The sequence below is a fragment of the Enhydra lutris genome, unplaced genomic scaffold, assembly GCF_002288905.1.
Source record: "Enhydra lutris kenyoni isolate GAN:26980312 unplaced genomic scaffold, ASM228890v2 scaffoldscaffold4, whole genome shotgun sequence".
In the NCBI taxonomy this organism is placed as follows: Eukaryota; Metazoa; Chordata; class Mammalia; order Carnivora; family Mustelidae; genus Enhydra; species Enhydra lutris.
Genome location: NW_019154088.1, coordinates 51,584,124 through 51,609,692, shown reverse-complemented (window position 1 = coordinate 51,609,692; position 25,569 = coordinate 51,584,124). Strand labels below are relative to the sequence as shown.

General features: G+C 40.4%; 1 protein-coding gene across 2 annotated transcripts in view; it reads left to right on the top strand.

Moving 5' to 3' along the window:
* Positions 1 to 20,139: 20,139 nt before the first annotated feature.
* LOC111139155 (GTP cyclohydrolase 1) overlaps positions 20,140 to 25,569 on the top strand; it is a 43,936-nt gene continuing 38,506 nt past the window's right edge. For both annotated transcript variants that reach the window (XM_022491316.1, XM_022491325.1), the window contains exon 1: positions 20,140 to 20,572. In XM_022491316.1, coding sequence (XP_022347024.1) covers positions 20,233 to 20,572 — 340 coding nt within the window. In that variant the 5' untranslated portion in view covers positions 20,140 to 20,232. The remainder of the gene's footprint in view (positions 20,573 to 25,569) is intronic.

Below are 25,569 nucleotides of genomic sequence, written 5' to 3'. Positions count from 1 at the left end.
TGAATACCAAGGTAAACATCCTGCCTACAAGAATCCAAACAAAATGAAGTTTTAAAAATTTGATTTGGAAAGATAAAGAGAATTTAAAGTGAAGGATACTTACACTTGAAACATGGAAAATTTATATACTATTTGCTAAATGGTTTGGCAATAACTTGACTGTTGTTTTGCCTTAAAGGTACTTGTCAGTCTGTTCCCAGTGGAAAGAAAGAGAAAATGTCAAGGTAGACTCTTGTGCAGAAAAATCAGATTATTTCCTGGGTCTCTCTTGATCATCAATAGTTGTTGCAAGTCCTGCCTTTCCTCCCGGTCAGAAAACCCTGGGAGGGAATCTGTTCTGCTCTGTTTGCATGGCACCAAAATACCTACCCAGCTGCCTTCGAAGAGACTATGGTGTCCTTGGCTATGGCTCTTTGCTCTGTATAGTAAAATCCCAAGAGAAAGACAGTGTATGTAAATGTAAACATAACATTTACTCATTTCCCTTAAGTAGGCATACTCCTAATGTTTGTGGAAGGTTACAGAGTCACTTGATGCAGGAGCCAGGTGGCAATAAATGACAAAGGAAATTCAGCTGAATTGGTTCAAGATGTGTGTTGCTGGGAAACTATGTCTAGGGGCAAATAATTGTATTGATTCCTGGGAAATGGTGACACTATGCAAGTGAACAGACAGGTGCAGCCACATGCACACAGTTAGGCTTTTTGTTCTTAGAGAGATGAGAGATTATATGAAATACAATTATTTTGCTCTTATTTTGTTTAAAGGTGATGGAAGATTTTAAGGGAAAAAAAGAATAAAGAATTATTTGCTATTGGGTGCCTGGGTGGCACCGTTGTTTAAACGTCTGCCTTTGGCTCAGGTCATGATCCCAGGATCCTGGGATCAAAACCTGAAATCATAGGCCTGCAATCCGCTGTTCTTATGTGAAGTAAATTGATATAACCTACTATTGGCAAAAAAACCCCAAAAAACCAAAAAAAACAAACAAAAAAACCCCTGCATCCTGTCACCGCTCGGCAGGGAGCCTGCTTCTCCCTCTCTGCCTGCTGCTCCCCCTGCTTGTTCTCTCTCTCTCCCTGACAAATGAATGAATAAAATCTTAAAAAATTATTTGCTATAATCGTAATAATTATTAACAAGGTGTTTTTTCAAAAGAAATTGTCCCTTTTTGCACGTGAGGAAAATATCGCCTAGAGAGGAGAGGTTAAGTATTTTCCCAAGGTCACACAGTATAGAGAAGAGTTAGAAGATTTGGAATCTAGGTCTGTCAGACTTCGGCCTGGACTCCTCTCATCATAGCTGCCAAGTGATCATCTTCCTTGAGGTTAGAGGAAAATACTAAAATAAAATAAACAGTAAGAAACTTCTCTATGGGCTCAGAGGATATTGGACATGGCTTTAGATTCTGTTTGTGGGAATTGGATGTATGTTTGCCAGTGAAAAGTGTTTCTGATGTTTTCCTAATACATACTAGAGGAAAACAAGTGAGAAGTTTTCACCATACAGAAGCCAACCTTCTTAACTGCCTCTTTGCAGCGTATCATAGATAAATAGCGCGATGCCTGAGGAAGGTTATGTTCTCTTGAGAAAGTCAGACAGGGGTTATGAAGGGGAAGTGGGACAAAAAAAAAAACTGCCACAGGCTGATATCCAAGGACTGGGGACATCAATGATACGGGAATGGCCGTGCATCCCACTGGAATTTGGTCTTAGGGCCAGGCGACAGATGGAAGACAAATGGTGTGTGGAAGAAAGTGTCCCAGTGACAATCTAGGCTCTTGGTTTTCAGCCCTGGGTCTTCCAACAGTCATTGGAGACAGGAGGGAGGTCTTCCATTCTCTTTCTCCTAGGGCAGGCACTGTATCTGGAAGAGAGACTGCTGATCATTTGGCCTGCCTTTTTTCTCCACAAAGGCTCAAAGGTGGGTTGGTCCAGTTGGGGCTTCATGATACTTACCAGCGGAACAAATTAGTAACATTCAGCAAATAAAAACCAGTTTCTTCCTCTGTAAAATGGGAATAACAGTCCTTACCTCTGAAATGCTGCTTCCTGCTAAATTTCTCTGGCCTCTTTCCTACCAATTACCCCTGTTCATTTATTTAAACTTGGCAACTCATGTTGATCTGTTCTTTTCAGCTGATAACAGAGATCTGATCCTAATCTTCCCGGGGGTCCGGGCTAAGCCCAATTAAGTGAACTTTCATATCTTGTTTAAAGGTACGTTTCGCTCCTCTACAGCTGTCCTTTTTTTTTTTTTTTTTTTTTTTTGGCAATACTTAATGTTTCAGTTTCATTTTGACACACTAAAGGTGACAATCTGGGAAACTTGGATTGTGGGGTAGGGGAAAGAGGGCATTAGGAGTCAAGGGGAAGTAACTCGAGGCTGTTATTCCCTACTCCATTTTATGGAGTCCTCCAACTGCTGACATCCAAATAAATGCAGGTTCAAATCGATAAGATCCTGTATCCAAACTGAATGGAAAATTGTGATAGTGAAAGAAAATGATGAAAATGAAGATTTCATTTTATTTTTAAATTTCTTTATTTGTCAGAGAGAGAGGGAGAGAGAGAGAGCGAGCGAGCACAGGCAGGCAGAGTGGCAGTCAGAGGCAGAGGGAGAAGCAAGCTCCACACTGAGCAAGGAGCTCGATGTGGGACTTGATCCCTGGACACTGGGATCATGACCTGAGCTGAAGGCAGCTGCTTAACAGACTGAGCCAGGCATCCCTGAAGATTTCATTTTAAATGCCTTCTTCTATTATGTTGCAAGAAAGGCTACCAATCAAAGCTTGATTAGATCAACCCCTTTGACTAGAACAAGGCTCACCCCAGTTTTTCAATGGAAAAAATTGTGTGTTTAACTAGCAGAAACTGAATTTTCATTTAAAATGGACATAAGCTGGCCTAAATGGTGAAGGGATCAGAATAGAGGGAAAGATTTCAGGGTATCTCTAGTTGGACAAGGGAACTAGGTGAAGTGCCGTATAACAGTACAACGGATCCTCTTCAATTATATGAAATACAGTTTTTCACACCTTGCAGTTACTTCCTCCTCTGGTGCTAATAACAGTATTTCTCAAATGCCCATGTGGGCTATTAATGACATGTTGTGCTTCTGCACAAACTATTGGAATCTTAAAATCTGGCTTCAGTCTTATTGATTTCTCAACTTCATACCTTTTAACAGGCTTTAACATCTAAAACAGACAACAAATGACAACTGCCATTCACCAAGGGCCTAAAATCTCTCGAGCACAGTACTGGACTCTTACACATGTCATTTCTTTCAACTTTAACAAAAGTCGAATATACTTACATACAGAAACGTTCCCAAAACATAAGCAGAAAGCTGAGTCAGCTATCACTGCTCCCGTCTCTTAACGAAGACCCTCCCCTCTCTCAAAGACAGCCAATGCCTTAACTTCTAACATCTCAGATGAGTTCTCCGTGTTTGTAGAATTTATATCAATGGGATCATATCATGTACGTTATATTTTAAAAAGTTATTTCAGTAGCTTTATAAGGAGGATATTGTTAGTCCCATTTTCCAGAAAATGAAAATGAAGTAGAGTGGTTAAGGGATCTGCCCAAGGCACAGAGCTTCTAATAAGTGGCTAAATTGTAATTCCACAGGCTTGTCTGAATGCTAAACTGTTTTCTCTCTATATACAATTGCCCAAATCAGGATGAATGGCTTTGGAGGCTCTTCTTCTCAATCTCTGCCACTGCTCACAGGTTTCCATGTAAAGGCTCTATTAGCCTAGAGTGTAGCTAGACTTTCTCCTTTGGCTTGAGAGAGTGTGGCTCAGGGATATAGGGTGAGGGTTGAGTTTCTCTGCCTTCTGGTCATTTCTTTCTTTTTATTTTTTTTTTAAAGCTTTTTTTTTTAAGATTTTATTTATTTGACAGAGAGAGACAAAGCGAGAGAGGGAACACCAACAGAAGGAATGGGAGAAGGAGAAGCAGGCTTCCCACTGAGCAGGGAGCCTGATGTGGGGCTCGATCCCAGAACCCCGAGATCATGACCTGAACTGAAGGCAGATGCTTAACGACCGAGCCACCCAGGCGCCCCCTGGTCATTTCTTGATTTGTGTTTGATCCTTATTTAGTTGGACACCATTCCTGGCCTGGTGACTAAAGGGCCTGTTCTCTTTCATGGTTTGAATCATATTTAAGGTAGGTGATTACAACATACAAAGTTGGGAATATCTCTGTACACCCCTCCAATTTTTGGTGTATGCGGTGGCTCGTGGAGCTTTTAAAATATCCTCAGAAATAAGGACAATCATGAGAGCCAGATGCTACTTGAATGACTGAAGCTTGGAATATACTGTTTAAACACATACTCCTATTGTGTTAGCATTCTGAGAGGTTTCACTGTTCTAAGTAAACTATATTTCCCAAACTCACAAATGTTACATCTGCCTACTCCTATAAAATTGTGTAGATTTCAATAAGAATATATATGTATACATTATTGTTACACACAAACGCACTCAGTTTGGAAATACATTTCATTTCTTTAAATAATCATTAATATTAGGTATATAACAAAAGCGAGTGGGCAGAGTTTGACAGATGTGGAAGAAGCCAAAAGAAGAGGAAAGAAACAGGTCAAGTAAAACCAGGGAGTCAAGAGAAGGAAATTGACTTAGCCTTCAGAGGAATGTTTATACAGCTCTCCTTGTAGATTCTTCACAACTTTGCAGATCCACAGAACCACGTGATGCTATTTCCCAAGACCCAGGACTTACTATGGTTGCTGGGATATATCCCTTTTTCCAATTCCACTGAAGCCTCTCTCATCTCCCTCATATCTCGTAGCACCTGAAAGCCAAAGGCAGCTCTATTTAGAGGCTGAAGATTGGGAGTGGGAGTATCTTATTCATTGAAAACTGAGGGGCAATGAGGCTTTCCTGCTCAAGAATACCTCCCTACCAGCCTAAATTCTAACAGTTTTTGTCTCTAGGCTTTCTCATGAAAATGTAAGTCTGATACCTGAACAGGACAGTACATTAACTCAGAATTTTTTTCTGGGACCTTGATGGGTTTAAACAAACATATATAACATTGGTATTAATGATCACATTCCTTAGATTTAGAAAAGCAATTTGTACTCTACAGTCGGAGTATGAAGAAATTGTTAGGGCTTTAGATTGTTAGGTTAATTAAACGAGGAGGCCATTAGATTGAGGTAACTTTAATGTCTTTGTGGCCTGAGCAAGCAAACCAAAACTCAAGCTTGTAAATGACTCAAGGTAAAGAAATCAAAACCCAAGGAAAATCAATCACAAACAGTCAACTACACCTTCCCAAATAAGGCAACTGTTTAAGCTATTGCCAACCAAATAATCTCCTTGCTTTGCTTCCATATCTTCTCTATAAAAGTCTTTTCCCTGGCTCCTTTTGGTGGAGCCTGCCTAACCACTTCCAGTTTGGTGCTGCCTGACTGGAATCAATTTTTGCTCAAAATCCTGAAAGTTTAATATGCTTCAGTTTATCATGTAATGGTATAAACTCAATCCATACATCTTCAGTTAGGAGTTTCCTTTGTGGATCAAGCTTTTCCATGGGTATGAAATGATATAGAACTGCTACAAATGGCTACAGGTTTGTTGAGGAAGCTTTGGGATTTTGAGATAACATATGTGTAGAGGGGGAAATGTTAGTTTGAGTTAATATAGAGTTCTTTACAGGGAAGAAAGTTGTCCATGATAAGCAAAATATCTTTTGGGAGTAGAAAGTACATGATCATCAGGGCTTAGCTAGGCTTAGACCTAGAGTATAGATGAACTAATTAACAAAATAAATGGACAGGAATGTAATGGTTGCCATGGTGGGCAAATAGAGCTAAACCTGAAAAGAGGGGAAGTGGTAAGAGAGGGACCCGGCATCTGAAGAGAGATGGGAGCTTAAGTGGGGCTGAAGTGGGATATGGCCAAAGGTTGCCTGGTATTTTTCTATTATCTAGAATGATGTCTATGTACTATGTCAGAGAATTCTTAAACTGTCATAGTAGTGGTGGGTGTTTGACTACTAATACAGTAATCACTAAAAATTCGACTTGTCACTTATATGTTGTGATTAGGTTTAACTTCATATAATCCAAAACCTGTAAATACCAATGGTATGAATACATAAATGATTAATTTTCTTTCTTGTAAAAGTCCTGAGGTAGATAGTCCAGGACCCCTATGGTTGCTCCACAATTATCAGGAGCCAAGTATCATCCTATTTTTCTAATCTGCCATCATTGGTGCTCTCATTTTGAAAGTTTCCTCAATGTCCATGGTTCAAGATGGCTGTCCGAGCCCACTCATCACCTTTGATTCCAGGAATGGTAAGGGGAAATGTCAAAAGGGCTTACATCAACTGTATGCCCCTTTTAATTAGTCTTCCTATCTATCTAACAACTTCTGTTTGCATTTCTTTAATCAGAACTACTATGACATGTTTCTGGGTGGGAAAAAAATTCAGATAAAAATTTCACAAAAAGAAATAATAAATAATGAGCATCCATTTCCATTTTTGGGGGGTTTGTTTTGTATTGAACTTCTATTCAGATTAAAGTTCCATTATAAAGGAAGGACTAAGTGGTAAGAAACAAATTCCCTGCTTGATGAGTACCTAACCATCTTTAAGATGCATAGCAAATGCTTCCTTCTCGATAAAGCCCTTTCCTAACTCAAACATTATTTCAAATTACTGCTTCCCCTATACTCCCCAAATATTTCACACTTACCTTTTTAATTGTATTTATTATACTTTATTATAATTAGATTTACACATCTGTTTCCTTTAGTAGATGAAAAGGTCCTTTTCCCATTATCCTTTGTACTTCTCCAAAACCTAACATTATACTTGGCATATAATGGACAATCAACAAATGTTAGTTGAGAATGAAAGGGAAAAAAGTAGAAAGGTAGTTGTAGATAAAAACTCAGAAGCTCTTGGAAAAGTAACAGGGTATCTTATCATATTTAAAGCATAACTAGTGTAAACAACCATCTTGGTTTCTCAAGAATGAGGGGTTTTCTATGCCTTCAGTGCTAAAACTAGGGATGTACCAGGCAAACTGGGATGGGTGTCGTCTTACAGTAGACCCTGGTTATCAAATCTAGACATTCATACACTGAATCAAACAAGAAAAAAATAGAAAGTCAAAGGGAATGGCGAGATCATTTCTCTAATAGTGGTAAACAGTCCTTAACAGCTACAGAAAGGAATCTGGAGGCTTTGAGATTAGAAGTCATCAGAGAAGGGTCTAATTCTAGGAAAGATTCAAAGTTGTTTTTATTAAAATGTGGGATTTTTCTCTAATCAATACAGAGTTCTACAACAATGATGTCAGTTAAATGTTGACAAATCAGATAAATATGCAGGATGCCAATATCATATGATTGATGTTTGCATCACTTTTGGTCTGGCTCTGAAGTCTAAATTATATATCCCAGTTGTATTAATTAGAACATAGGTTCTGTTTCCAATAATGGAAGTCCAAAATACCAGTGGCTTAAACAACAGGGGAATTTATTTTTCTGTGAAGTATGCGACTGGACTGACATAGAGGTTCTGCTCCACAAACTCACTAAGGCTCCAGGCTCCAACTATCTGTTTTTTCCATTATCTCTAGGGGATTGTTTTGTCTACATAATCCATTAAGCCACTGTGTTCCCATTCCAGGCTAAAGAAGTGAGACGCAACCTGAAAGTTGAATACATTCTTTTTTTTAACATCCCATTGTCCAGCTGAGCGCCTATCCATACCCCCAGAAATCAGTGTCCTCATCTAAGTGTGAAGGTGTCAGGAAAGTATCTTTATTAAAGGTAGCCACGTACTCCAATTAATATTAGGATTCTATTGCTTTAGAAGAAGGGGAGAATGGAGATAGAGACATCTAGAATTCTCTGCTACCCAGTCAATATAGTAACCAGCAAATATTTATGCCTTACTGTTACAATAAAACACATTTACAACTTTTTTTAAAGCATTAAGTACAAACATTAATCATTCCTTCAGAGAGCCTGCCTCCATGGGGCCATGATGCCCAACCCAATCACCTTCTCACAGGTGGGTAGAAGGAGAAATACACAGCAAGGTCAACCAAAGACTAAAATCCCAAACTCATAAGGTAATAGCAACTATCACAGAGGCCAAGATCAGAATGAGGATGATGACGAAGAATGAAGAAAATTAATACTGAAGTAACATTAAAGTGTGGTAGTCAAGAGCTAGAACACTTGGATTAATCCTGGATCATTCATTCTACTCATTCTACTCATTCATTCTAATTGTGTGATCTCAGATAAGATGCCTAACTTACGTGTGCCGCCTGTACCTACAAAACTAATAGTTTCCCACTGACAGAACGAGCATAATAGTAATCTTATGTTATGGTGTTGTAGTGAAGAAAAAAATCAGATAATAAAGTTCTTAGAACAGTGTCTGGCACATGACAGCATTCAAAAGTGCTAGGTAGTATTATCGTCTTATGATTTGGGCTAGGCCTGGCTATCAGAAAGTCCAACTTTATGTATGCATGTGTGTGTGTATTTTTTAAGAAAACTCTATGCCTAACATGAGGCTCAAACTCATGACCCTGAGATTAAGAGTCACATGCTCTACCAACTGAACCAGCCAAGTGCTTCCCCAACCTAGTCATTTAATCAATTTTTAAATTATTCACTTTCTTGAAGGAAGGATGATAAACTAGCAGATAATGGTAAAACCAACAAAAGCAATGTCCTTATCGATGCACATTCTGAAGTGAGACAAGAATAAGATGGTAAGAGTGTCCCGTTTGTTTAACAAATTTGTTTTAGTTTTCATATGCCAGGCACCATGCAAAGTACTTGGAGTCATTCCTTTCTTTTATGTGCCTTAACTAGAATGGATTCTATAATATAAAATGCAAAGAAAATATAGAGGACCATTCTTATCCATTAAGGAGTCTGGGGGTGGCAGAGCTCGTCTAGAATGACTTGGCAATGTTCTCAATGGACCAGGGGCACCTTGGTGGCTCAGTGGGTTAAAGCCTCTGCCTTTGGCTCAGGTCATGATCCCAGGGTCCTGGAATCGAGCCCCGCATAGGGCTCTCTGCTCAATAGGGAGCCTCCCTTCTCCCCTCTCTCTCTGCCTGCCTCTCTGCCTACTTGTGATATCTGTCAAATAAATAAATAAAATCTTTTTAAAAATGCACTTAAAAAAAAATGTTCTCAATGGACCAGATTCCATCCATCTTCCTAATCCGCCACCATAGTGCTGACTGAGGCACAGCAAGCAAGGTATAACAGAGACAGCTTGGTCAAATGCCTTGCCAAAACAGGGACCACTAGCTTTCCAGCCTCCAACAGGTGGATCTTTAAAGCCCTCTGTCCAAACACTTAGTTTTCAGTTTTACCTGCAGCACTCCATTTACAGGTACTAAATTTTGTATCAGATAAGATTTGTTTTTGGCTTTTAATGATAGGGACCCAAACACTAGTGGCACAAATTGTTTCACTTTTCTCAAGTAGTGGGAAGCCTGGAGGGAGGGGTCCCGGGCTAGAATGGAGGCTATGCTGTGCTATCAGGGACTTAGGATCTTCCTATCTTTCTGCTCAGCCATCTTGAACATGTATGTGGTTTCCTGGGCAAAGATGACTAATCCACTTCTAGCAAGGCTTCTGCACTCCTGCTAAGAGAAAGAATGTGAAGGACATAAAGTGCCTATCAGCTGAGCACCTATCCATACACCATGAAAGATCTTTCCCAGAAATGCCACCCAGTGACTGGTAACTCTTTGGGTAGAATGATGTCATAAGACCATTGAAACTGCAGAGAGCTTGGAAAACGTGTTTTCAGCCAAGTCCAGCCACATTGCCTCTCTGAAAAGCTGGAGATCTCTCAGTAAAAAAAGAAGGTAAGAGAGAATATTGGGTAGGCATCTAGCAGTGACTGCAAGAAACCAATGGTCAAGCCAGTGCAGGGCTTCCTCTTGCCATAAGACACCTCTCTGATGAGAGATCACGGCTGCCCTCTACATGTGATTCTGCAAAGGACCAACCACAATCTTGAAAGCATCAGATCATTACAAATTTGAATGTATCTTCCCAGACACCTCTTCGGGTAATAAAGATATTTTCAATTTACATAGGATTCTTTCTCTGGTTATTTAACAAGTTAGTGGAATTTTAAAATGCATTAAAATTGCTTCAGATCCATCACTGTCATGAATGATGTTAGGAAATATTTGCCAGAAGCCAAACATTTGAACAGCTTTAACCATAGCATCAGAAAAACTACAATTACATTCAGGAAAGAACTGCTTGATGTGTAACATTAAAATGCAGTTCCCCAGGCAACTGAGAGGAAGATACATTCAGTAACAACAGAGCTTCCACGAATGGCTAAGATCTTACAGAATTTGCAACACCTTTTATTTATTTTTCATTGACAGTTAAATTACCACTTGAAAGCATCTGCTGACTAGAAAATAAATCCTCTACTATGGGTAAACTTGGCATCCTCCAGAAATAAGTACCATGCTAATTGATAGAGGAGGTTGGGAAAAGTGGAAATTCTAGGATGAGATGTGCAGCCTTCCCGTCAGACATGGCTGTGTTGGGGATGGCACTCTTTGTAGATATATATGGGTCAATGTCCAGATCAACTTTGTCTCAGATGACAGAGCACTTCCTCATTCTTTCCATCATACATGAGTTTGCCAGCCTTTCTTGTTGAATCCCGCTGTTTCACAATATCTGGTTGGGCGCTCAAAGTATGGGCGTTTAGTGGGAAATGTTTCTCAGTGAATAGGCATAATTCTGTACTTCCATGATCAGAGGTTGTACAAATTGCATTTGAAAGATACCAAACTTACAGTATTTACAGTTTTACCTCACAATCTATTACTGAAAAACTTAAAACAAACATTCTTATGTTATTTTAACTTCTGATTGATTTTCAGTTAATCATGAAATAATATTAAGCTTTTCTGGTCTGAATTTAGATTCCCTTGGGTAAATTGACACTTAAATACTCCTTGTCAAAGGGATCTTTTGATAGTTAAAATATTCTTTTTGCATTTTAAATGCCTTAACCATTAACAATGGCTAATATTTATCACTCAATTGTTATGTGTCTAGTGCTATTGCAAAACTCTACACGGATTGTCTCCCATCCTCAAAACAAGTCTATGAAGAAGGTCTATTATTAAACCAGCCCATTTTCCAGATAAGGAAACAAGCTTTTAAGAAGCTATGAGACTTGGGGCCCCTGGGTGGCTCAGCCGGTTAAGCAGCTGCCTTCTGCTCAGGTCATGATCTCACGGTCTTGGGATCAAGTTTTGCATCAGGCTTCTTGCTCGGTGGGGAGCCTGCTTCTCCCTCTGTCTGCTCTCCCTCTGCCTACTGTACCTTGCTTGTGCTCTCTCTCTCTGACAAATAGATAAATTAAATCTTTAAAAAAAAAAAAAAAAAAAAAAAAGAAGTTAGGAGACTTGTCCGTAGTTACCAAGTTGAAAACTGTTGGAGCCAAGGCATGAACCCAGAAAGTGTGACACCACAGGTTTTTTTCTTAACCAATATATGACATGACCCTTATTTTTTTAGTTTGTGAACTTAAATAGTTAAATACATTTTTTTTTAAAGAGTTATTTATTCTTGAGAGAGAAAGAGAAATCGTGTGTGTGAGTAGGGGGAGGGACAGAGGGGGAGAGAGAGAGAGAATCCCCAGCAGACTCCCCACTGAGTGCAGAGCCTAAGGCGGGGCTCTATCTCACACCCTGAGCTCTAGGACCATAAACCGAGCTCAAGTCAGGAGTTGGGCACTTAACCAACTGAACCACCCTGGTGCCCCATACATAGTTTTACTTTTTAAGTGGCAATGGTCTCTAGAATTTTTCTGAAATCAATAATAAAAAAAAAAGCAGGTATGTTGTAGAGGTAGCAACAACAAAGAACTTGTTGAATGAATGAATGTAAGCTCCTTGAGCGCACAGAGTTTTTGTTTTCTTTTTTGTTCACTGTTGCATTCCCTGTCCCTCGCACAGAGCCTGACGTAGAGTACATGTTCACTAAATATTGGTTGAATGAATGAATGACACCTGATCTTGATGACATGATGGGACCAATGGGGCCATAGTAATGGAACCCTTCTCTGAAGTTTATTGACTCAGCTAGAGCAGATTGCAAGCTTAATTTTGGTAATCTCCAAAACCACAAATATTTTGCACATTCTAGGTTCCAGACCAAAAAGGGCCCCCTAAACATACCTAGAAATTGACTAAAATCCTGAGAGACTCAACTCAAAATGAAGGCATTTGGGCGATTTCATGAAACTTTACATTTCCCCTTCTTGGCTTGGGATTCTCAACCTTAAGGTCCACATCTGGTTTTGGATCCAATACAGAATAGGGGAAATTGTCTCTAGGGGTCTTCTGTTGGTGCCTACTGACATTGACAAGGTTAAATGGAACATGGATGGAAAGAGGTTTGTTGCATTTTACAGTGAGTGTGCAGATCGTCCAGACTCAAGGCAGTAACTAAAGGAAGGAATCCCAGGACTGAAGCCTCACTCTCACCCCCCATTGTCAAGCAGACTAAAGAATGCTTCACAGCTAGCTCTCCCTGTGAATTCCACAATCTTAGCACAAGTTAGGGTGGTGACGCATGTGTTGCCTGACTTTTTTCACATCTACTCAGGAAATAGGAACTTAGATTTTGCATTCTCTAACCATATTTCCTGTGTAGCTCACCCAGACAAGAAACACGGCTACAACAGCCTTTCCAGAGTGACATTAAGCTGATTGCCCACTCTGGGAGTCGGGATCCAATCTTCAGTTGGGGTACTATGTGACTTATTCCATCCTTGGGATTTTAATGGAATTTATAACTGAGCCTACCCTACAGAATGAGAACCACATACAGTTTATTGGAGTGGTAACTATGAATACCATGTAGTGGCATTCTAATATGAATTTTCAGCTCTTCACTAAAAGCTGGTTGAAACCCTTTGCCAAATGGCATCCTATCAGAAATTCTATTTTTAATAGAAACACATTCATTTTATTTTAATGTAATAGGAAGAAAAGGGATCTGAAGCAAATCTGAAGGAAGATATTTTGAAAAATCTGTATTAGTCAGATTTCTCCAGAGATACAGAACCAATAAAATATATATAGATATATAGAAGAGGAGATTTATTATAAGAATTGGTTCATTTTGTTATGTGGCCAAGAAGTCCCCCAATCTGCCTTCTGCAAGCAGGAAAGCCTGTGCTGTACTTTCAGTCTGAGTCCATAAGGCCTGAGAACAGGGTGGATGAGGGGGGCTAATGTATTAAGTCCTCATCTGGATCAGAAAGCCTGAGAAACAGGAGCACTGATGTCCAGCATCTGAGGGTAGGAGAAGATGGATGTCTCATCCCAAGCACAGAGTGAATTTGCCCTGCCTCCACCTTTTTGTACTATTCAGGCCTTCCACAGATTGGAGGGAGGGCAATCTGCTTGACTCAGTTCACCAGTTCAAAAGCTAATTTCTTCTGCAAACACCTCACAGATGTACCCAGAAATGTGTTGCCAGGTATCTGAGCAACCCTTAACCCAGTCAAGTTGACACAAAATTTCTTTGTGGTATTTCTTTAACAATTTCTCTAAAGTTAAAAAAAATTATAAAAACCATGAAAAATTTTTTGATTTTTTACCAATATGTTTCTGCCTATTTTTATTTTTTTAAAGATTTTTAAAAAAAAATTGAGAGAGAGTGAAAGCAAGAGAGAGAGAGAGAGAGAGAGAGAGCATGCAAGCTGGGGGGAGGGGCAGAGGGAGAATAAGAGTCCCCACTGAGCAGGGAGCCAGACAAAGGTCTCCTCGATTCTGGGACTCCACAATCACGACCTGAGCCAAAGGCAGATGTTTAACTGACTGGGCCACCCAGGTACCCCTAATATGTTTCAGTTTAAATAATATTATTGACTCCTTTTTATGAAGGGTGAAGACTACCCATCTCCCTTCTCCAAATCTTGGTTTTGGTTAGTCATTTTATTCTTATAATGTCCAGGTTCATACTGTTCATATTCTGTTCTGTAACAATGATTTCAAAGTGATTTAGTATTGGCTTTGCACTTAGAATTGTTTTAATATTTAACAAATTTAAATTGATTTTATATTTAAATGTTTGCCATAACTTCTTTATTCTTGAGTTCTTTATTTTGATTATCTCTTAATTAGCAGGATGTCATATCAAAGGGTTTTCTCAATAAAGAACTTATATGAGTTGTATTTTCTGAGTTCATACATGTTTAAGACAGTGTCCCCTTGTACTTAAATGCTCTCTTGAGTAGGTAAAACTTACTTAAAGCTATAAAGCTGTCTCCTCAAAAAAAAAAAAAAAAAAATTTTTTTTTTTTTTTTTTTTTTTTTTTTTTTGGCAATGATTGTTGCTGTGGAAAAACCAGCGGATAGCTTGTCTTTACTCCCAAACTTTTAGGCAGTTGGTTGTTTTGTTCTGTTTTGCTTTTCTGTGGATGCTTGAAAAATTCTATCCTTGAAACTGTCCTTATCCTTGAAGTTTATCCAGCTTGGCATTAAGCATTCTGTCTCAAATTTTTTTCTATAACATATTGTTCTAGGAAAATTATAGATATATTCTGCAAATTTTATTTTTATTTTTTAAGAGAAATATCCTTTTTATTGAGATATAATTCAGATACCATAAAATTCATCCTTTTAAACTATACAGTTCAATAGTTTTTAATATATTCACAAAGTTGTACAAATATCACCACAAATTCCAGGAGATTTTCACCACCCAAAAAGAAACCATACCTTATTAGCGGCATGGCAACTACTAATCTACTTTCTGTCTTGATGGATTTGCTTATTCTAGGTATTTTGTACAACAGAATTACACAATATGTGACATTTTGCATGTCTTTTTTTTACTTAGTATAATATTTTCAAGGTTCATCCATGCTATTGCATATATCAGTACTTCATTTTTATGGCTGAATAATATTCCAGTATACATGTATATCACACTTAGTATCACACTTTGTTTATCTATTCATCAGTTGGTGGACATTTGGATTATTTCCACTTTTTGGCTATTATGAATAATGGTGCTATGAACATTCATGTACAAGTTTTGTGGGTTTTTTACTCCTAGGTTTCTACTTGCTGTGGAATTGCTGGGTCATATGGCAATTCTATGTTTAACTTTTTGAGGAACTGCAGACCATATTCTAAAGCAGCTACACTGTTTCATATTCCCACTAGCAGTGTATGAGAATTCCAATTTCTTCACATTCTCAGAAACAATTGTTATCATCTTTTTGAATACAGCTGTCCTAGGGGTTGTGAGGCAGTATTCACTCATACCCTAATTTGCATTTCTGCGAAGGCTAATACCATTGAGAATCTTTTCATGTGCTTTTTGACTATGTATATCTTTGGGAAAACGTCCATTCAATTCTTTTGTCCACTGAATTACTGCCCATCAGTTTTTGGTCTTTTTATTGAGTTGTTAGAGTTCTTTTTTTTTTTTTTTTAAGATTTTATTTATTTATTTGAAAGAGAGAGAGAGATCACAGTAGGCAGAGAGGCAGGAAGCGGGTGGGGGAAGCAGGCTCCCTGCCGAGCAGAGAGCCCAATGTGGGCCTTGATGCCAGGACCCTGGGATCATGACCTGAGCCAAAGGCAGAGGCTTAACCCACTGAGCCACCCAGCCGCTCTAGAGTTCTTTATATATTTTAGATACTAGTCCCTTATCAGATGCATGATTTGTAAATATTTTCTTCCATTCTCTGTGTTATATTTTTCCTTTTTTGACAGTGTCCTTTGAAGCATAAAAGTTTTAAATTTTGGTGAAGTCTAATTTATATTTTCTTTTTTCTTAGTTACTTCCATTTTGAGTGTCATTTCTAAGAAATCTCATTGGGTGATCCAAGGACATGAAGTTTTATGCCTATGTTTTCCTTTAAGAGTTTTATAATTTTGGCTCTTATGTTTAGGTATTTGATCTAATTGACTTAATTTTGGTATATGATGTGAGATAGTGATCCGATTCTTTCTTTTTTTTTATTATAGTTGACATACAATGTTATATTAGCTGCAGGTGTATAACATAGTGAATTAACAATTCTATTCATTATAGAGAACTCACCATAATAAGTGTAGTCACATTTGTCACTATATGCTATTAGAATATAACTGACTACATTCCCTAGGCTATTCTTTTTGTCTTCATGATTTATTTATTTTATAACTGGAAGTTTATACCTTTTAATCCCCTTCACCAATTTCACCTATTTCACCAATCCCCACCCCAGGTTCTTTTTTTTTTTTTTTTTTTTTTACTACATGCAAGAGGATGTCCACTTACCTTGGTACCAATTGTTGAAAAGACTCTTTACCCCATTTAATTGTCTTGACACTCTTGTTGAAAATCAATTGCATATAAATATAAGGGTTTCTTTCTGGTACAGAAATATGCTTGTATTATATCTTTGACTACATTCTCTCTCATTTGTTGTGTTCTCTATCTTTGGAACCCTAATTATTCTTATGCTGGATCATCTTTGTCTTCTCTAAAAGTTTTCATCTTTCTCTCTTATTCTGCATTCATTCACCTGCTTTCTTCATGTCGGTAATTACATTTTCTGCAGTATCTATTTTATACATGGTTCTTTTTAAGAAATTCCATAGTAATGATGGTTCTCAATTCATTTCCTTAAATCTGTAACTCCTTTTTCAATTTTATTATTCTATTATCTCAGTTTTTTTATCATACTGAACTCATATTTTTTAAGTTGTTTTGTAGCATAAAACATTTGTGAGGAATTTTCTTTTGTTCCATGAGCTTTATTTCTTACTCAGCTGCATTCTTTGTCTTCGTGTCTTCTATATGGTATATTATTTCCACCATTGTTTAGTTTTGTTTGTTTGGCTATTGTATGTTTGCTCTGGTTGCCATGCTGTTTCTAGGTTCCATCCATGCATAATATTATTGAGGATGACTTCTTTGTGTTCCCATTACTATGGAAGCTCATTTGCTTTCCTGACTCTGCTACGGTTTGGAGGTTGAGGTGACTGTGATATATGCTTATGATATATGACTGTGATATATGGTTGAGGGACTGTGAAGGTTGGGATGGTGTTCATCTGTCATAGAGCACACTCTTCATTAGTATCCCTCTTTTCAGCACATGCTAGTTCTTTTGAGGTGATTTAAGATCCTCTGCCAGGGACGTGTGACATTTGGCGTACATCTACCCTTCCCTTGTGAGGTAATTTTGGGCTGTGGACACCTTCCTCAGCTCAGTATAGAGCCGTTGATCATTCCTTTCCATCTCAGAGAATCAGCTCAGTGTTCCATTTTTCTCTCCAAACGTTCCATTCCTCCTCAGTCAGAGGAGAAAAAAGGTAAGGGCCTCAATTTAGTTTGCTTCCCCTGACATTTGGGGAATTTAGTGAGACATCTCAGGATTGTATTGACTTCATAGTCCTACTTCTGGAAGTTAGGAGCGGAATGATGACACTTTTCTTGTTCATCTTTCCACCTTAATCAAGAATATCCTCTTAAGTTTGAATCTCAAATATAAAATCTTCATCCAGTGCATTTAAAGAAATTTACTTTTTTCCAGTTAAAATTGCCAAATGCCTAAGGTTAGTTTACCTGTTACCCTTGGTAAGTGACTATATATTTCTAAAGCGTTACAGTACTCAATCTCTGTGTATCTTACTCATCTGCTCTCTGTTCTATTACTCTCCTAAAAATGGGAGAATTAAAAAAAAATTCCTTGGTTTTTTGATAGAAAGCAATTCCCAGGTTGGGTCCAAGGTGAAAATGGGTCCCTTACTGGATTAGAAAACCTAGATGCCATTACAATTTCTGACTGTGAAAGCTCATAGTTTTACTGTTGAAATAATTTGTGCTAATAAATTCTGGGGAATATGTCCCTCTTATTTTAGTTTATTCCTCCCTCTTCTCTCATTTCTACTTATAACCACCCTCACCAACAACCAACATTTCACTGTTAAACTGTGTCTATAATGGTGATTGTAAAGCTTCCTTGTATTACCTTCCGGCATTTGGCTGAAAGGCATTGTCTGCATTTAACAAGTAAATATTTCATAGAACAAATCCAGAGACTTTGCACTATTTGGTAACAAAAGTGCTGATGCCTCAGTGGCAGTGTTTATAAGAAAATTTAATTTTTAGGGTAAAAATTTAATTAGAAATTGACTTTAGAGAACAGTAGTTAATGTTTACAAATGCTTTTAAAGGTAGGCACAAGATTGCCACTAAAAAATCTTATTGAAAATGTCTCCACGGAATCCTTCCTCTTTTAAAAGTACCTCACTTGGTGTCTTTGTTTTCATTGGCTAAAACAAAGCCATTCTGTAATGTTGTCTCCAACTATGCTGAAACAGTTTGAGACCCAGTGGATAACTCTGACCAGAAAATACCCGTGGACAGTGGACAGTGCAGTTATAGGGAAAAAATGTTGCAGGATCTTGCTGAGGGGGAAAAAACTCACAAAAATGTTAGCAGACTAACAAAGAGCCCAAGGGATGGTCATATTTCTTGATTTATGTAGTTTGGTATTTAATGCATATAGAAATTCAATAACTATCTTTAAAAACCACATTGGCAAGAACAGTTCTATTTTATTTATTTATTTTTAAAAGATTATTTATTTATTTGACAGACAGAGATCACAAGCAGACAGAGAGGCAGGCAGAGAGAGAGGGGGAAGCAGGCTCCCTGCTGAGCAGGCAACCTGATGTGGGGCTGGACCCCAGGACTTTGGGATCATGACCTGAGCTGAAGGCAGAGGCTTTAACCCACTGAGCCACCCAGGATCCGGAAACACTTCTATTTTAGACTAAAGATGCCAAGGTGGCGGAGGAATTCAGTATTTCTTTCCTTGATGCTTAGAACAGGGCTATGTCTGGAGCAGATATTCAATAGATACTAATAGATACAATAGATACTAATTAGTAATTACAATGACTATATTCGTATGGAACGATTTCAGGGGCTTCTCTCCTGGTTTGTATGATCTGAAGCTTTTTAATATCTGTATATATGTCAGAAAGTCAGCATTAGAAACCTTCTGCAGCAAATCATACGTTATTAATTTGATTCGTGTTTTAAAACTTACCTTTGGCATTATGAAATAATTCCTCAAGTGAGGAAAACAGCCAATTAAAAAAAAAAAAGCCCCTTTTTTAATCTTAAGGAAAACACGTCAAAGCAGATGTCCTTGGTTACGAATCCAGCTGATCAATAACGTTTCACAATTTGTACCAACACTAGCGGAAAGGAGCGAGCTTAGCACGTCACTCTAAAACGATCAGTACCAAATTTCCCCAGAGCACAAATGGGTTTCTAATCAAAGTCCTAACTTTTCTTCTCTTGTAAATCAATTTTTCTCCAGACCCTCACAAACACCATCGTCCTAGATACAGAGACTCACGCGAGGACCACTTGGTGTTAACACTCTCCCTCGGAGCAGAGAGAGGGTTCTTGTAGGTGGCAGGTGCGTGGGACAATTTTTAACTAACCAACGCAGGAGTTTCGTGTCATATTATTCTCTTGCCCCCAAAGCATAGGAGTTGGTTTCCTTACCCACAGTCTTTTCCCCTTGAGGCCACCTGTTGGGTCATCTTTTGCAGAGCGAGGGGACCAGAGCACTTCTGAAGCAGCGTTTTCCTCGCCTAGGAGAGGGCTGACCGTGCGCACAGAGCATGCCCCCCTCGCCAAGGTTCCAGCACCCGACGCCGGCCTCCTTTCGGATTCGGTTCACACTGCAACAGCCCGAGTGGTCCACCCCTTCTTCCCGGCTAGCGCCGGAGGGGTCCCCCGCGAGGCCGAGTCACCGCCTCTGGCGGGGGACTTTCCGCAGCTCACCGGGTCCATCCCCCCCGCGCGCCCCTCCCCCGGGGCCGCCCCTGTAAGGAGCCCGGCGGAGGACAGGCGAGGGGGCGGGGCGAGCGCCTGACGCGCGGAGGCTCCGGCCAATGGGAACGCCCCGCGGCGCCGGCCCTGCCGCCAGCAGATAAAAAGGAGGCACCGCCGAGCTCTCCAGCCTGCCACTGTCCCTGGCGGAGGAGGTGTCCCTGGCCGGTCGCCTACTTTCCTCAGGTGATCCTGGCCACAGCCCATTGCCTGCGGCCGCCGGCGCCCTTGAGTGTCAGTCCCCGAAGCGTCCCAGAGTCCCTCCGGAGCGGCAGCGGGCGGGTCCATGGAGAAGGGTCCGGTGCGGGCGCCGGCGAAGCCGCGGGGCGCCAGGTGCAGTAATGGGTTCCCCGAGGGGGAGCCGCCGCGATCCGGGCCGAGCGGGCCGGCGGAGAAGCCGCCGCGGCCGGAGACCAAGAGCGTCCAGCCGGCGGACGGCTGGAAGGGCGAACGGCCGCGCAGCGAGGAGGATAATGAGCTGAACCTCCCCAACCTGGCGGCCGCCTACTCGTCTATCCTGCGCTCGCTGGGCGAGGACCCCCAGCGGCAGGGACTGCTCAAGACGCCCTGGAGGGCGGCCACAGCCATGCAGTTCTTCACCAAGGGCTACCAGGAGACCATCTCAGGTCAGTGCGCCCGCCGGCCTAGTGGGCGCGGGCCGCTCCGGCTTGCGGGCACCGAGTAGGTGGCCGCGGGAGGCGCGCGTGGGCTCGTGGAAGTTTCCGGAGTTGCCTCACTCTTGGCAGAAGATAGAGTGCTGTCACTTCCAAACCCCACCTTCGGCCCTGGCCCCGCTGTCCCGCCCAGGCGAGGGCCCTGTGCGCGGCGTCCGGCTCAGCTGTCCTTGCGGGGTCCTCCCGGTCCCGCGCGCAGCCCTCTCCTTGAGCCTCGGGTTGCGGGGACAGCGGTCACTGAGCTACCTGCCAGGTGGGAGGCTGGAGCCCCTGTCGCCCGAGCGCCCAGAGCCGGATGCCTGAAGCACGTGCCGAACCCAGACTTACCAGGATTAGGATCGCCTGGCGCTCGTGGAAGGGAGCTCTTCCTAGGTCGTCCCTCTTCTCGAGGTCTAATTTTTTGATAGTTCTGGGGTGAAGCTTTGGCTTGGTCTGCTTGGAGCGCGGGGGTGATTGTGGCAAACTCGGAGACCCGCACGCTCAACTGACTTGCTAGGGCACCGGGGTTTTGGGGATAGTTCTAATTCTCTTTGGTCCACTGCAAGTTAACTCCCATCTCAGGACTTTCCCAGGATTTGGCCCAGCTCAGGACATGGACTTGCCCAGAGTTTGAGGCGTGACGTTTTGCTGTTTGAAGCCCCCGTCCCCATTCTAAAAGCTCAAAATCAATTAAGTGACTCCCGGGGAGTCGGGAAGTTTCGCTGGGCTCTGGGACCCCGAATTGGAGTACCTCTAAGCTGGGTTTGCCCAATGTTATCCGTGCCTGAGGCGGGTCAGACTTTCACCCAGAAGGTTGGAAAGCTGTAGGGGATAGGGGAGGGAGAATGGAAAATGAGGACTTAGCTGCTTATTTGCTGGGCGAATGGTGCTGTTCTTTACAAAAAAGAGAACGAAAGCTTCTGACTTCTGCAACTGGGACCAAAGATGTTTTCCAGCTTAAATCTTTGGTGCCTCTTGGTGACATTTAGTTATTTGGCCTAAGAAGCCTCTACTTTCATCGTGTCTCAAAGAACAGTGTTGCTTTGCAAGGTAACTTCCCTGCCCCTGTTATTTTCTTGATGGCGAGTCCGGCGACTCCCCTTATAGATCCCGGGAAGAGCTAAGTTATTTTTGCTCGGTCTTCCACACCCCAGAGGAAGGGTGGGAAATCAGTGTGAGAGGGGTGGGGCTCCAAAAGGAAGTAATACTACATACTAAAGCCAAGAAAGTCCTAGTTCTGTGTCCAAGTTCTCTTTTTTACCTCTTGATGGTAACAGTTCAGAGACTGAAAAGCCAAATTTCAAACTGCAAAGACTGAAGAATAAGCAGTCTTCATTTGGTGAATATTCGATCATTTTGTAACATTCCACAATGTAATGAAGGAACCTCTTTTAGGGACTTACTCATTCTGCCTCTTGTGGATACTGAATGCAGTCCCCTTCATAACATGGGTCAGACTTTGGGAATCTTGGCCAAATTCACAGGAGAGAGGTATTTCTGACTCCCAGACAGGTCACAAAATTACCTAAAGTGATTCACAATGTTTATTTAAACAAATGGTGAGCATAAGTTTGTCTTATGAGCCAGAGGGCTAATGAATCCAAAGAACACTTCAATCTACCTTAGAAAATGGTTTTACACCTGTTAACTTATTACTTCAAAAGTGCATGGACCTAGATACAGAAAGCAGATTAGGGGTTGCCAGGGCCTGGGGAGGAGGATAGAATGGGGAGTGGCTGCTTAATGGGTTTCTTTTTGGGGTGATGAAAATGTTCTGAACTAGAGAGTGGTGATAGTGGTGTTTGCAGAACATTGTGAGTATATTAAATGCCACTGGATTGTACACCTCAAAATGGCTAAAATGAATTTTTTTTTCTATTTATTTGACAGAGAGAGAGAGAAAGACCACAAGTAGGCAGAGAGGCAGGCAGAGAGAGAGTGGGGGAAGCAGGCTCCCCGCCGCACAGAGAGCCCAATGTGGGGCTCGATTGCAGGGCCCTGAGATCATGACCTGAGCCAAAGGCAGAGGCTCAACCCACTGAGCCACCCAGGCACCCCTAAAATGAATTTTTTAAATGATAAATTTTATAATACATATTTTATTATACATAAATTTTTATTTTATATTTATATTTATATTTTATATTTATATTTTATAAAATTTATACAAAAATTTTATTATGCATAAATTTTATGTATAGTTTACCACAATAAAAAGAGTCCACAGGCCATTTAAGAATTATACTAGCCGTTAACTGAATACTTTTTTATGTTTTAACTGCTTTATGTGGAAGGTCTTGGTTAATCCTTGTTTTGAGGTAAACACTGTTCTTTTAACCCCATGACAAGGAAACTGAGGGAGAGAGGTTAACAGCTTCAAGTGGTAGGGCTGGTATTTGAGTTCAGACAGTCTGAATGTGGAATTCTTACCTACTTTCTCATGTTGTTATTTTGATGTGTCAGTGTACCTTATCTCTAAATATTTCAAACTGTGAGCTATGACCTAACAGCTGGGTTAGCAGCATTAAAAAAAAAAAAAAAAAGGTGGAGTAGAATTGAAAAGTTCAGTTTATCACATGTAGTAAGGTTACAAGTTGTGAGGAGCTTCTGTGTGGGTTTTGTAGGGGTTTTTTTGTTGTTTTTTTGTTGTGTACTGGCTCCAGATGTAAATATAATTAACTGTGGATTGTGGTAAAAAGTTTGAAAGCCTCTATCTAAGGGCTCACACTTAAGGGCTTAATACATTAATACATTTCTTAGAGGCACATAGTTAGAAGACAGAGAGGAGAGGACAACAAGGGTAGTGCTGAATTTAAAGGAATAAACCTCAAATGGTAGTGGGCTAGACCCTACCCCAGCCTGGGTAGGAGACAGAAGGAAGGATATTTTAAATCTGTAGATAATATAGCAGAGAGTAATAAAACAATCCTGAACAATCCCTAATTTTTATTTCTTTAGAGAGCATAAATTAGTGACCACTAAAAATTGTTTTGGGAAGAAATAAACTACTTTAAAACTCTCACTTTTCTTTACTTGTAAACAAGATACTCTGTATCTTTCATATCTCTTATGGTTAATGGTGTTGACTTCAGTGTTGTAAAATAGAAAATACATTGGTGCCTTACATTCCTCAAATAATTTTTTGTTACTTCCCTCCTTAGTGGATTGATGCTAACTTCTGGCATTCTGTACTGCCCCCTGTACTGCCCCTGCTCTGCATGACCCTTGCCTAGTGTACCTTTCATCTACTTTCTAATGTGTACCTTACCATGGGTACATCTATGATCACCAGTGATGGGGCTATGTCAGGGTTGTGCAAGTCTTCTGGTCACCGTTCACCACTGGGTTAGGAGGAAACTCTGAAAGAGACACTGCACCCTCTCCCAGGAACTGGCTCTCCTTTGAATCTGCCACTACATCCTGATCCTTGGACCAGCTCATCTTTCTCTGTTGCTGTCCTATTTCCATTTAACACATCGTAGTTCTCTTATATATTCTACGTTTTACCTTGATGAGGTCTCCTTTTTTTTTTTTTTTTAGAGAGGAGGGTGGAGAGGGGCAGAGGGAGAAGGAGAGAAGCAAACTCCCCGCTGAGCGCAGAGCCTGACACAACATGGCTCCATCTCAGGACCCTGAGCTCATGACCTGTGCCGAAATCAAGAGTTGGATACTTAACTGGCTGAGCCATCCAGGCCCTCCAATGAGGTCCCCCTTCTAATAAGGAATCTTCCCTGTATTTCCAATATCTTATTCAGAACTTTAAATAAATTTGAGGGTCTACTGTTCTTTGAGGTTCTTGGTCTTCTTGTCCCTGTGTCTGACATTTCCCATTCCCTGTTCCCTCCTGTGTTTAGATGGGAATAACCTTTTAATGAGCATTATCTTCCAAATGTTAAGGGCATCTACCTTTTTTCATCAGTTGTCCTCTTTATGCATTTATGGGAACACACAACTCTTGTGTTGTATTTCTAATTAATGTAGGTTTTAGCTTGTCTTATCCAGGATGCCAAAACAGTTTTCATAAATCAGTTTTTAGGAAGCACTTAAGCATGTGTGTAATGCAGCATGAGGAGAGGGTACCACAGGTGATGGGCTTCTTGACTGTCTTCCCACCAGGGTTGAGGAGCCCTGCCTCAGTAATTTTCACTGCAAGATGGTATCTATCCTTTAAAGATAACACAAGGCAGGGCACCTTGGTGGTTCTGTTGGTCAAGGCTCTGACTCTTGATTTTGGCTCAAGTCATGATCTCAGGGTTATGAGATCACCTATGTGGAGCTCTGCACTGGGTGTGGAGCCTGCTTAAGATCCTCTCTCTCCCCCTGTGCCCTCCCAACCCCCACCACAGGCAGGCACTCTCTCATTCTCAAAAATAAACAAAGAAAGATAATACAAAGCAATTAGAGACTTTGTTTATCCAAAAATGAGTCTTAGTTACTTCATGCTGAAATGTGCTAGGACTCACGAAAGATTTTTTACTGTTTTTGAATCACAAATCCTTGTGATTTACCAAATCAGACCAATGATGAACTAAAAATTGTAACAATTTATAAGGTATGAATGGGGACAAGAATCACATTATTTACTATCCCTCCCATATTGTGGATGAAATGTGAGTTTATGTCCCAAGTTTTTAAATATATTAAATGTTAATCTCGTCATGGAGAGGTGCTATTTTTGGATGTGTGTAGGTCATCTACATATTGATTCACTAGTAATTTTTATTTTAAATTGTTTTGCTAATGAATACTTTTATAGGACTTAGTTCTACTTACTGCTAGAAAGTGTACTATGAATAAAGAAGAAAAAATAATGAAGTTGTTGAAGTACATGCCTGGAATTTAGGAATAGTCAAAGTTGATTAAAGCTGTTAAGCCATTGAGAATGGAGGAAAACAGCTTGTCCTAATGATTTCTTTTATTTTTTAAATTATTTTTTAAAGATCTGTTTATTTATTTGGTAGAGAAAGAGA